Genomic DNA, 12,498 nt, shown 5'->3' with positions numbered 1-12,498 from the left:
GGGCTGCCCCGGGGTGGTAACACACTGTCCTGCAGTCACCATTGGCTTCCTGCGGGATTGCAGCTCCTTTTTCTCCCTTTTCATGACCTCAGCCCCAAGTAGGCTGAAGACAGGCAGCATCCCCGCTTCTCCCTCTCCCACTGCCCAGCCACGTCTCACTCCCTTCTACAAGCAGGTCGGTGCTGCCTCTGTAGGTGCTCCTGCACAGAGCTGCTCCATCCCTCTGAACGTCTCTGGCACCCACTCTGAGCCTCCTTGAGCTTTGCTGGTTTCTTCTGCAGGAGGATGAGAGCCATGTGGGCACAGCTGAGCTTCTCCCTGTGCCATAATCACCACCTCTCCTTTGCTCCCCATCCCCTCCCAAATAACTCCTAATCCCTGATCTGCCTCTTTTGCCTGTGTTGAACCCTTGAGGGTCCCTGAGGAGGGACACATTGTCACCTCAGTCCTGATACAGTGACTCTGCCTCATTTCATTGCCTGCCCGTCTGGGAGCCAGCCTGCCCTGGCACCAAGACCCAGTTGGGGCACCCAGAGGTGATGGTCCCTGGGGCTGCAGTGCTCCAGGCAGGAGAGGTGGATGCCCAACCAGGCAGTACAAAGCAGAGAGGATGAGGAGGGGCACTCACAGCCTTTGTAGATGTCCGTGGGGATCTGCACAGCAGCGTATGAATAGTTAACCTTGGTCTTGAAGTTGTCATCATCAGTGAACTCCAGCTTCAAGGAGTTGGACTTCTCCCTCTCGATCTCTTCTCCATCGGGATCGTCCTGGGGAAGGAGCAGAGCACATGGGGTCACCCAGGGTTCCAGCCCTGGATGAATGTTGGGAATGCCATCACCTGAAGCCCACAACCAAATGCTCCCTGGGGTGACCAGCCCTGCTGGCTCTCCTGTAGATTTGGCCTGCAGGCTGTGCCAGTGCTGGTGGCACAGGGGACCAGGTGCCAGGAGCGGGTGGGCACAAAGGCAAGCGCCAGTTGCCCCTCGCCTCTCCAGCTTTGGTAGCACAGCAGGTATTAAATCAGACATAGAAAAAAAAATCAAAAAAAGGCCTTGAAAATCAATTAGCAGCAAAAGGCAACTATCAAAGAGCAAATTAAAACGGAGTGCAGCTTAGCGCTCTGTCAATAAGCAATGCAAACAGTATTTAATTATGGTGGAGAGACGGCGAATTCCCCACTGCCGGTGCTGGAACACATTCCCTCACCTTCCCAGCCCTCCTCTCCATTCCCCAGTCCTGCTGCCAGCATGGCACTAAGGGTAAAATCCCTCTGGAAAGGCAGGCAGGGCTGAGCTGGTGCAGGCAGAACAGCTGGGTGGTTGCAGACAGGGGACAGGGTGGGAGCTGAAACATGAGGCCATGTGGGGAAAAGCGAGAATGGGGGTGGAGTCACTACAGAGCTGGAGAAATTGCCTCTGCCACCCTACCAGGAGCAAAGAAACCCAGGAGAAGGTGCTGGCTCTGAGCTGCCCATCCTGCCACAAGCCCAGCAGCTGGGGAAGGCTGTTTGCAGCCAGCTGTGGGATGCTCAGGGTAGAAAGGAGGGAGAGGAGGATGCAGCACCTGCTCTTTGTGCTCCTGGAGCTACATCCCTGCTGAAGCGGGGCAGAGATGCAGAGCTGCCTGCCCCAACCACAGGCAGGGACAGGCAACAGTGCCAAGCCCAAGCTGGGATAGACACCTGGAGAGATGGCCCACGCTGTCCCACAGCAAAGTACCATGACACCAGGGGACACCAGGGGACACCAGGAGTAGGGGATGGTCCCATCCTGCTGTCCTCAATGGCCCACTGTGAGTATCTCTGTCACTGGTCAGGCTCCCCTTGACAAAACCCAGGCAACAAATACCTGAATTTCTCACAGGAAAAACCATATATTTAAAGGAAAACGATGTGTTTGGGAAATAAACTATGAAGCTTGTTTAACACCCATCCTGGTCTCCCCCCCCTTTTCCCCTTCACAGATTGACATGGAGAAATGTCACCTCCCCTGCAACAGCTGCAGCCGGCCACTAAGGTGGTGACATTCCCATGACATTGAGAGGGGTGGCCAAACCATTCGCCACAGCTTGGGAGAGTAACAGGATTGATATGCAAGGTTTGGGTTTAATTCCAGCCGATGGATTGTGAGTGTAAACACACTGCCCAGCCGACCCTCGTGCAGGGGCTCCAGCTGCCCAGAAAGATGCTGAATTCAACTACAGCCGCAGTAGCCAAGCAGGAGGCAGGCAGGGACTGTTCCCAACTCCCTGGAGCCATGTTTCTGAGATCAAAATCCAGATTATGCTCTCAATTTCATATAAATCTGGAGAAAAGGCACAAAACTGACTGCTGGAGCCTCTGCAAAGCCGTGATGCTGCAGCAGAGGCCATAGGCTACCCAGAGAGCGGATCTGGCCCCAAGCCTGCTGTCCATGGGGGCTCAGCTCTCTGGGGGAAAACACACACCATAGTTCATCCCTGCAAACCTCTCCAAGCACCAGACAGTGATACAGAGGTGCCTGCTGAAAACAGGCTTTGGGATAAAGCTGTGGCCTGAGGGCATCTGCAGCACCGAAAACTCTGCTTTGACACTAAACCCTTTTTTTCCTCAACCCAGCAAATTCCTGGTGACAGCTCCCCATCCCTCCCCATCTCAGATCTGCAGGGCACCCTGCCACAGCCCATCCGCTGCCCCTGCCACCACCAGCAGCTGGAAAATCCAACTGTCCCTCTTTCCCCCACGCTGGCATGGCTATTCCCCACTTAATCGGAGCTGGAACTACTGTATATAATTACTGCTCCTCTGTTTATCATTATTCCGTGATCTCACCCACTTCTGAGGGGCTAATTTGTATGCTGCCAGCTTTGGCGCTGTCTGGCTGCTCTCATTCGTGGAGTTGTAAAGAGGCACATGTATAGATCTTGGGGACAAATATACAGCTATCTATACGTGGGGCACTTCATGCATCACTGACACCTATATGGCAAACAGACCTGCAGAAAGAGCTACATTTGCCCTTTATCCATAAATCCCCCAACCACAACCAAGTTATTTCTGTTTAGGCCAGGCTGAATTTGGCCCCTGAAAGGGGGTAATTTCCAGCCACATGAAGGCAGGTGAAGCTGTCACCAGCCCAGGCCGGGAGGGGAGCATCTGGGATACAAGGAGACACCTTGGGAAAGCTGAGGGAAGAAATTCTACATTAAATTTAAATTAGAGCAAAGCAGATGATTCAAGTTCTCCTGAATTTACATCGCTTTTACTGTGAGCATCTCGACAGGCCCCCAGCCAGATCTTGCAGCATTCCTCATCATTACATTTCAAAAGAACTTGGAAACATCTATTTATCTGTTACAGTATGTACAACGTAACGCAAATAGATGCTACAGTTTGAATATATTATTTGCTACACACCATTAGAAATCGACTCCACAGTGATATATCAATATGATACGTATTTACTGCTTCAGCAAGAAGTCATCACGCCCTGAGAGCTTTTGCCATCTCCAGTGCTTTCACAGCTGGGCTGTCACTCACATTTTCTCTTCAGTCTCCAGAAATGACAGACAGGGGACAAAACCCAGAGATGCCCCAACACCTGGTGAGCACCAGCAGCACCACCCAACAGCTTTCCTGGAGGCTGCCATGCTCTGGGCAAGTGCCTGCCCTCTGTCCCATCCAGGCTGGTGCTGGCTGAGGAGAGCCAGGGCAGCAGGACTGTCGTGGTCCCCAGGGTTTGGAGCTGCGGATGGAGCTGGGGACGTGACCTGGTGCAGCAGCGATGCCTCGTCCCCGGCAGCTCCCGCAGATGCCAACAGCCCTGTTCATTGCTCATCTCCATGGGAACCAGCCATCACAGCTAATGATGGCTGCTTAAACGGCAGCCCCGATGACAAACGCAGAGCTGATCTGGCCACAGCATCCTGGCAGCATCGCTGCCTCCCCTGGCCTGCCCCACACACGCCTGGTCGAGAACACACCGCACTGAGATCCCTTTTCAATCTCCCAGGGGCACCCATCCATGCTAAGTCGGGAAAGGCCAGCAAAATATTCATATCAACATGCTGTGATTCTGCTAATAATGGATATAAATGCCAGCCCCCATCACATGGCTGAGAAACTCCAGGCCTGTGCAAAAGGGTCTTTCTCCTTAAATATATCAGTTTTTCCTGAAATGCGGTGATTTAATGCCAAGGAGGGACATGATGTGTTCTCCAGCCACATTCCTGCTTTTACAGCAGCCCAGGTTATAAATAACAATCAGCTTCTCCCGCCAGCCTGCTCCCCTATCCCCCTTCACTTTTTTTTAATCTTTGCCAAAGGTACTGTTTAGAGATCTTTCTAGACCATTTATTTTTAAATTACCAGCCAGAGGAGAGAAGTTAAAAAAAATAGAAAAAAAAAAAAAAAAAGAAAAAAGGCAAAAGAAAGAAACTTCTGGGGCTGATAGCTTATCGTGAGGAAATCCAAATGTCACATTAGTTGAGAAAGTTGGAAGATTAAATTTTCCAACACCCTTCATCTGCTGCTGCTGACATTTAGGGGCCTTTTTTCCCCCCTCCTCCCTCTCCTTGCTGCATCTACTGAGCGGGGTGAGCAGTGAGAGGGGTGAGCAGAGAGTGGGCAGCCCCAGCATCCCCTGCACCAGCGGGGGCTGAGGCTGGCATGGAGCCTCCCACCATCAGCCCCTTGCTCTCAGCCCTCCCCAGGAGCTCCGGAGGGTGCTGGAGGGTGGGTGGGCGCTGGAGGGCTGACCTTGGGGCCAGGATACCTTCACAAAGCTGTGCTGTTTTCCACCTGAGTACAGTACGTCCCAGCCTCAGCTTTGACAAGCATCATCCCCTGCCATGAACACAGCACAAAAGATGGAAAATTCCTTTATTTCTGTGTTGTTCTGCCTGTGACACCCAACTGAGACCATCTGCTGATTTCAACACTTCTCCCCACATAAACCCCATGGCCCCTGCTAGTGGGGAGAGGTGAAAACTTTGCTTCTGCAAACATTCTGAGAACCTTGAGGACCCCTGGGAAAATTTTTTCTGATGTTCCCATTTGTTAAAAACCACTTGGAAATCCAAAGTCTGTTTAGGGAGATAGTGGAGCTGAGGTGCAGGCAAAATGATTAGGAAGCTCATTTCCTTCTCACTGCAGTTAAAGCTGGTGTAAGGCTTGTGAATAAACCCCAGTTATGGGGAGCAGCCATTGTCCACCAGCACCAACTCTGGCTCAGCTACATCCTGCTCCATTTAAATAGAAAAACTGAAGCTAAATAAAGAAAGGATGGAAAGAGCACTATTAAGTTCCATTCAGACCTTCTGGTATCATCTCCCTCCTTTTTTACTTCAGCAGCATCTTCTTTTTTTCCCTGTTATTTTTGTTGGAATTAAATTTGCTGGGATTTCACTGGCAAGGAAGCAACAGCACAGGTAGGGAAGTGCCCTCCCTGCCAAACCCACATAGCTCAGCAACAGGACACCCCCAGTTTTGCAGTTTTGCTTGTTATCTCCCCAGAGCAGGACTAAACTGATGTGGCTGGTGATGGATTTGCAGGGCTGTTCCTCCTGGACAACATGTCAGCTCCTCCAGGGAGGGACCAGGGATCAGGGAGCTGAGCCCTGCATCCCTCAGGGACACTGTGCCATGCCACCAGCATGCACAGCTTCTCCCCAGTGTCCCATGTACTGGAAGGGCTCCGTGGGCACAGCTCTGAGGTTGAGATGCCTCCTATTTCCTCATCCTGCTGAATGTGACCAGGGTGGCAGGGTGTGCCACTCAGGGGAACAGTGGGCATGGGGACATCCAGCTTCTGTCCCCTGCCCTGCAGCAGTGACGGCAAAAGCCCAGCCCAGCCCAGCCCAGCCTGATGGATGCATTAGTCCTGCTCCTCATGATCTGGGCTGGGAGTTGCTCTGCTCCCCAGGCTGTCTCCTCCTGCCTCAACCACCAGCCAGTTTTTCCTTCTCTTCTATCCAAAATCCGCTTTAATGTATTTTAAGCCCATTAGCTCCATCCTCTCCAGAGCAGCCACGGCATGATCCTCTCCTCCCTCCTTCGGTAGCTTCCCCCAGGCTGGGGAGGGACAGGAGACATCCTCTGCATCCTCGGATCTGAATGAGTGGGACTGTGGGCAGGGAGACCTGCTCAGGAGAGCAAATGCCCTCCACTCCGGTCACAGCATCTGCCCAACCTCTTCTTCCCACCTCCCCCCTCCTTCTGTGGCTGCTTCCCCTGTCACTGCCTGGGGACAATGGCACTGGCAGTTAGTCAGTAACTCAGCTTTGAAGGCATCCATCCTCCACTCCAGCCTGCCCCTGCTCTGCTCTGGGGCATTGACTCGCAGGTGGGTTGAGAGGAGAGCCAAAGGTCAGTGCAGCGTGTGTCACCCAAGCTGGTGGGACCCTATCAAGCCCAGATCCTCTCCTCCCTTCTGCACAGGGCCTTCTAAACGCTCTTGGGGTCGCCTGAGTGTTATTTTCGGATGAGGCCATGTGGTTTGCAAGTAGTTTGCTGCCAACACCATGTCCTCTCCTGCTGTGTTACCGTCTCTCGCTGGCACATCTGCTGCCAGGTCTGCCTTGGGACAAGGACCAGTTCTGGTGCACCAGCATTGGCTGGGGCTGTCCCCAAGGCTGCACCCTGCTGTGCTTGGGGCTCCTGGTCAGCTCCAAGGACTCTGCTCAGCAGCCTCACGCCAAGAGCATCACTGACCTGACAGGCCCCTATTTCATAGGGATTCCGCAGCGCAGTGTAGGAGCTGGGTGACCTGGCAGCAAAGTGGGGTGCCCCAGGGTAGAGTGGGGTGCTGCAGGGCAGAAAGCACTGCTGGTGGAGCTCCCTGTGCCTGTGGCACAGCACCTGAGTGAAGTCACCGTCACCATGAGGAGGAGCCAGCAAATGCCAGCTCTCTTGGGAGCGCCGGGAGAGCGGAGCTGATGGGGCTGTAGTTAAAGCACTGATTGCCAGAAATCACAGGATGGCTGTGCTCAGAGCAGGGCAGAGAATTAGATTCAGTCTCTAATTAAAGGTTTGCTCTTCATTTGAATTTCAGATGCCAGCTTTAATTTTAGAAACTTTTGCAGGCAGCAGAGCGACCTGCCCACCTGCCGGCTGCCAGGCCCGGTGCTCGTGGACAGATGTCACCATGGCTCAGCTGGGGGGACACGGCTACACACCGGGCACTTGCTGCCCACTGCAGAATCTGGTTACACCAGCTGTGACAAATGCTGTGCCATGACCCCTGGTACAATGCTGGGACAGACTGGCAAGGGGCTCAGCACTGGGCCAGGGTGGTGGCTGTGCCAGAGATGCCACAGAGACAGTACTCACATATTCAGTGTCAGCCTTGGAGTCGTAGTACTCGATGTCTTCCTCCTGCAGAGAAAGGGGAGAGCTGTTAGTGACAGTCAAGGACAGGGATGGGAGAGGAGTCCCTCCCCTGACTTGCCCCCTCAGCACCTCTACCATGCTGTTGGCAGCCACCACATCGCTGGGGACTGAACCCTTCCCAGCCCATGCTGTCCTTGGGACATGTTCAGGACCTCACATCCTCCACATCCACCCTCAGAGGACTGGCCATCGCCTGCCGTGCTTCCCTCTGCTCATGACTGCTGTGAGCCACAGCACTGTGGGGCCATGCACAGCCTCCACCATGGCCAACAGCCCCGTGATGGTGACATTGGTGTGACCGTGGCCTCTGCACTGTCACCAGGTGCAAGCCTGTGCCACGTCCCCACAGCCAGGGTACTCTGGTTCTGTTGCAAACATCAGGAGCCACAGAAGAGCCAGGTATAGGCAGCGTGGCAGGCAGCGGCCCTGCAGCCACTCAGGCCCTCGCCCTCTCCCTGCACTGCAGAAACATGGAGAAAAGTGTCCTTGCTTCCACAGAGAAATGCACGTCCTTAATTTGGGGTATTTAGAGCCTATTTAAGCAGAAAGGTCTGCTTGGATTCCTCTTCCCAGAGTGTCAGGACGCGAGACAGCTGATAAAATTCCTGAAGAGGCAATTGGGAGAGCAGCGATGCTGTCACAACAGCGTTCCGTGTACCATCAGAAAGGGTAATTAAAGGGCACTCGGAGACTCTTCCCAGCGTGCCGGGACCGAGCGTGATGCCGGCACACCGGCAGCCGTCCTGGTGCTGACACGTCTGCCAGTCAATCAGCATCAGCAGCCAACCAGCCTTCCCCGGCACGGCAGCGCCTTGGGGTGATTATTGCTGTTGTTACCTAACGAGGAAAGTGATCTGGACCCCGAGCAGAAACACGGCCAAAGCCTCAATGGCACTGACTGCATCCCTGCCTGCTCCTGCTCTGCTGCTGCCTGTGCTGCACCCAGCCTGGACACAGCCTTGTGCCAGGCACGGTGGCACCGTGACATCCATGCCATGCTGGTCGCGGGTTTGTGCCGGAGAAAGGGAGCAGCAGGTGTGAGAAGCTCTCCAGGCAGCCGGCACCACCCATTCTGCCACCCTGGCCCCACTGAGTGCTGGCAGTCACTAACCCCTCACCGGCATTACCCTCCAGCCACAAACCTGCTCCCCAGAGGGGTTTGCAGTGGCTTCTCCCGGCTTCCCAAGAGGTGGGAAAGCCCCTGAAGCTGATCTTGGGGACATCGACAGCAGGGGATCCCGGCAGGCTGCGCAGCCGATGTCTCCCCAGGATGGGAATTGCAAAGGGCAATTTCTCCTGAGAAGAGGGACCGTCGCTTCTTCCGCGGGCTCTGCGACTCTTAATGATTGTGATAAGACAGCACCGGGAAGGGAAAGTGAAAAAAAAAAAATTGACGCAGCATCTTCCAATTTCTGTTATTAAAAAGCCCAGTCATTAAGGGAACGCACTTATTAATTATCTGTGATTTGTTGTGAAATGCTGAGGGGTTTACAACAAGAAGAAAGGAAAAAAAAAATCAATTTCTCTTCAGCTGCCCTCCCCGCGCCGCTGCCGGCCCCACGCCCGCCCCTGCCCCTCGCCGGCACTGCCGCCTCCCCGGGTCCGCGGCCATCTGCACTTCCTAATTAAAGGAACCCCCGGGAGACCCGTAACACAAACGAGCTAATTTCATGTTTAATGATCTTTAATCAGGAGTGAGTGTGACTAACAACGGCCATCCAGAAGGTGCTTTGCTATTCATTTTATTTGCCACTGGCTCCTCCGAAAAGCTCGATTCCCCTCCCACCCGCAGAGGCCCCGCTCCCGCAGCGGAGAGGGCACGAGGTGATGATGCTCGGGCACGAGAGCCGGTCCCCCCCTGATCCTGCTTTCACCCGCTCCAGCACTCCCACGGCACGGCATAGGAGCTGACCTCCTGTAAGGAGGAGTCACAGAGCCCTTGCCACGCACTCTTTGATGCCCTGACAACCCCAGGAGCAGCTGGGTGAGATCTCAGCCACACGCAGGCTGTGGCTGAGGTTTCCACGTGTGAGACAGCACGTGTGGGACAGCCAGCACCAGCGTGGCCCTGGCCCTGAGTGTGCCCTGATGCCAGGCGCTACGATCCTTGCCACAACCCTGCTGATGCTGGGGGTTTTCATGAGGTTCCAAGGGTGCCTGGGGGAGCTGGCAGGGCATCTGTGTCCTTGCCACTTGGAAGCCAGTGGCTATTCCAGGAAGGAGGGATAGGGCCCTCAGAGATGCTCTAAAAAGATGCCATGGGTATCCCAAGAGACAACAAGGGGTCTCTTCTCCCTAATATTTTTTTTTTTTAACCACATTTGCCTTCTTCACATAATCCTCTCCTCCTCCTCTGGTCCATGTTAAGCTCAGCAGAAGGTCTGTGTAAATAGCACTGATATTTCTAGAGCCTTTCAGAATAAATACCAATAAAGAAAACAAGGGTGTGAAGATGTCAAGGGATTTCAAGGCAAAATATTGTCCCTGTCTCTTGCACCCGAGCCTTCAGGAAGCACGCACTGGTTCCCATTGCAGGGGAGGCAGACAAGGAGGAGCTGCTGCTCCGTGATGTGTTACTGCCCATTTTCTTGTACCTAAATTGCCAAATGCCACCTGCACAGCTGTGCCACTGGTGGGTAAGTGCAGGGTTATTTCAGCTCCTAAACCCTCCGTGCAACACTGTGGGAGCTCAGTGCAATCCCAGACTGATCTGCAACTGTCCCTGAAGCCACCGCCCAGGCTGCTCCAGCAAAGCCACCAAGGAACCACCGCACCTGCACCAAACCCTTGTGGTTCAGTGTCACTGGGCAACCCCTGGCCAAGGCTTGACTCAGGTGGGACCTCCTGGAGGTGGCCCTGGGGATGCTGCATGCCAGAGTCTCCCCAGAGACCCTGGCTCCTGCCTGACCCCCTTGAGCCCTCCCTAGGAGCCCTGTGCTCCACACCTTCAGCGTTTTCACACCGAAACACCAAGCAAAAAGCTGATTACCAAAACCAGGCTGTGAGCTTCTGGAGAGCTGCAAGCTGAAGCCTTGCCAGCAGCACAAGAGAGGACCCCACTCTGGCACTGGTGCTTCCTTGCCACACACCAGCAGAACAGGTTTGAGACAAAGCCCAGGACAAAAAGGGGCACAAGGGTGTCTCAGGTGGGTGATGAGGGGCATTCCTCCCCCACAACCCCTGACACAGCCCTCTACAAGCATTCAAGTAGATCTTTTTTTGCCTAAAACAATTACAGCAACTAAAAATAATGCTGAAAAGGTCAGTACTCTGTTATCTCACTGCAGCCTGGAGATGTCAGGATGGAGGGGTGCTGGCCCAAACCTCCGAGTCAGCGACCTAACGAGGTGGCAATCAAACCATATCACACACACAGCTGCCACCACCCTAAAAAAGCCTCGAAGGAGCTATTGGTGGCACATCAGCTCCCTGCTCCAGCCATCCAGCTGGAGCACACAGCTGGCAGGGATGCTGCAGAAGGGCTATGGCTCGCTCTCCCCTATAGGGCTTTCCTGTAAAATCACCTAATCCGGCTAATCCTTCTCCCGAGGACCTGTAGGATCTGTAATACTCCCCAGGATTGCTCGCTGTCATTTTGTAAGGGTCACCCTGCTGATCACGTGCCCTGGGGACGCTGCAGCTCCCCGGGGCAGTTTTGCAGGCAGATCCTGCTGCGGCGCATTGATTTTGGTCCCTCTCAGCCTCTGGCTGAGGGTTTCATTTCTCCGAGCTGCACAGGTGACCCCTGTGGTCAGCAAATCTCTTTCAAGATTTAATTGGCTCTGGAAGAGCCAAATCCTGCAGCAGTTTGCCTTCAGGCAGTTAGGAGGAACTCGGAGGGTGGTGGAGAAGATGGATCCCGAGCTGGCACCTGCCTGTTTTCCAGCCGCTGGATGGAGCTGGTGGCAGGACCAGCATCCCAGCCCACAGCTTACCAGTGTGGGGACAAGCCAGGTGACCTGAGCTGTGCCTGCTCAGACCCATGGGCAGTTCAGTGGGTGGGGAGAGCAAGCAGGAGCTGGTGTGCCCACACAGCACCAGGGGCTCTGCTCACGTACCCACCCTTTCCTCTGCCATCAGCACTTAGAGCGGACAGGAGTATTTAGGTACTTCTTCATGTCCCTGAACCATTAAGCACAACAGAAATAGCAACAGCTTCTGCTTATAGGTGCACCTTTCCTACAGAAGACATCCTGCAGCGTGTCACGGAGCTCCTGGAGCGTCACACCTGCGCTATGGCCGGGGGAGCGGCGGATGAGCAGGGTCACAGTGCATCCCCACCACAGCAGCACCCTGCCAAGCCCTCCTGGATCACAAGGAGCGAGATGGGACTGCCTGATGGCTGTCCCTGGGGCCTGGTTTGTGCTGGTCAGTTGGTCCTGGCTGGCAGCTGGGGCTGCAATTCTCACCCAGGTGAGTGTTCAGCCCAAGGTGTCCTAGCCCTGCCATAGGCACAGCAGCCTCTTGGCTGGGGAACAACAGAGCAAAGTGTTCCTGCTACACCTGCCACAGGGTGGTGTGAGGGCCACAGCCAGGAACAGGCTCCAAAGGGACCAGATGAATTCCTGGGAGAAATTCCTTCCTGCAATCACAGCCAGGCCTGGCTGTGGCTGGTAGGGGCTGAACCTTTATTTCCACCGACCAGAGCTATTCTTGTCTATATGCACCATGGTGAATCCTTTCCTAGTCTCCAGAAGGGGAAAATATTCATGGTTAGCCCCAGCCACCACAGGCTGTTGGGTAGACCAAGGAGAGGTCTGGTGGGGACCATACGTCTCCTGCAGCGCTGTGAATTCCCTGCTTCCCATCCACCATCAGGGGCCGTGCGCATTACCCAGGACAGGTGGAAACAGTCATCATAATCTGCCTTGGCATCTTTTTTTTAAAAGCAATTTCCTCCCTCTGCCTCTCTGACAGAGCTGGGGAAATATTTAAGTGACCTGTCAACAGTTTTTTCATCTCCCTGAGAAGATGTTTTATCTGATCACACCTCGCCAGCTATTCTTCTTTACATGGCATCTCCTGTCTGCTCCTGCTCCTCGGGGGCTGCCTCAAATGTGGCATGGCCGCTGCTCCCCTCCACTGTACCCGGGTGTCACAGGGATGCCAGCACGCACAGAGGCTGCTGGACA

The 12,498-nt window shown here is 54.4% G+C and overlaps 1 protein-coding gene across 3 annotated transcripts in view; it reads right to left on the bottom strand.

Moving 5' to 3' along the window:
* CACNA2D2 (calcium voltage-gated channel auxiliary subunit alpha2delta 2) overlaps positions 1–12,498 on the bottom strand; it is a 208,562-nt gene that overhangs the window by 24,015 nt on the left and 172,049 nt on the right. For 2 of the 3 annotated variants that reach the window (XM_069028438.1, XM_069028439.1), the window contains 2 exons: positions 7,307–7,351; positions 629–767 (listed from right to left, as the gene is read on the bottom strand). In XM_069028438.1, coding sequence (XP_068884539.1) covers positions 629–767; positions 7,307–7,351 — 184 coding nt within the window. Of the gene's footprint in view, positions 1–628; positions 768–7,306; positions 7,352–8,508; positions 8,613–12,498 lie in introns of those variants that run through there. The other variant, XM_069028440.1, reaches the window with a different exon arrangement.

Source organism: Aphelocoma coerulescens, chromosome 12 (assembly GCF_041296385.1).
Source record: "Aphelocoma coerulescens isolate FSJ_1873_10779 chromosome 12, UR_Acoe_1.0, whole genome shotgun sequence".
Taxonomy (NCBI): Eukaryota; Metazoa; Chordata; class Aves; order Passeriformes; family Corvidae; genus Aphelocoma; species Aphelocoma coerulescens.
Note: the sequence above shows the minus strand (reverse complement) of the source record. Positions and strands in the feature narration are given on the sequence as shown.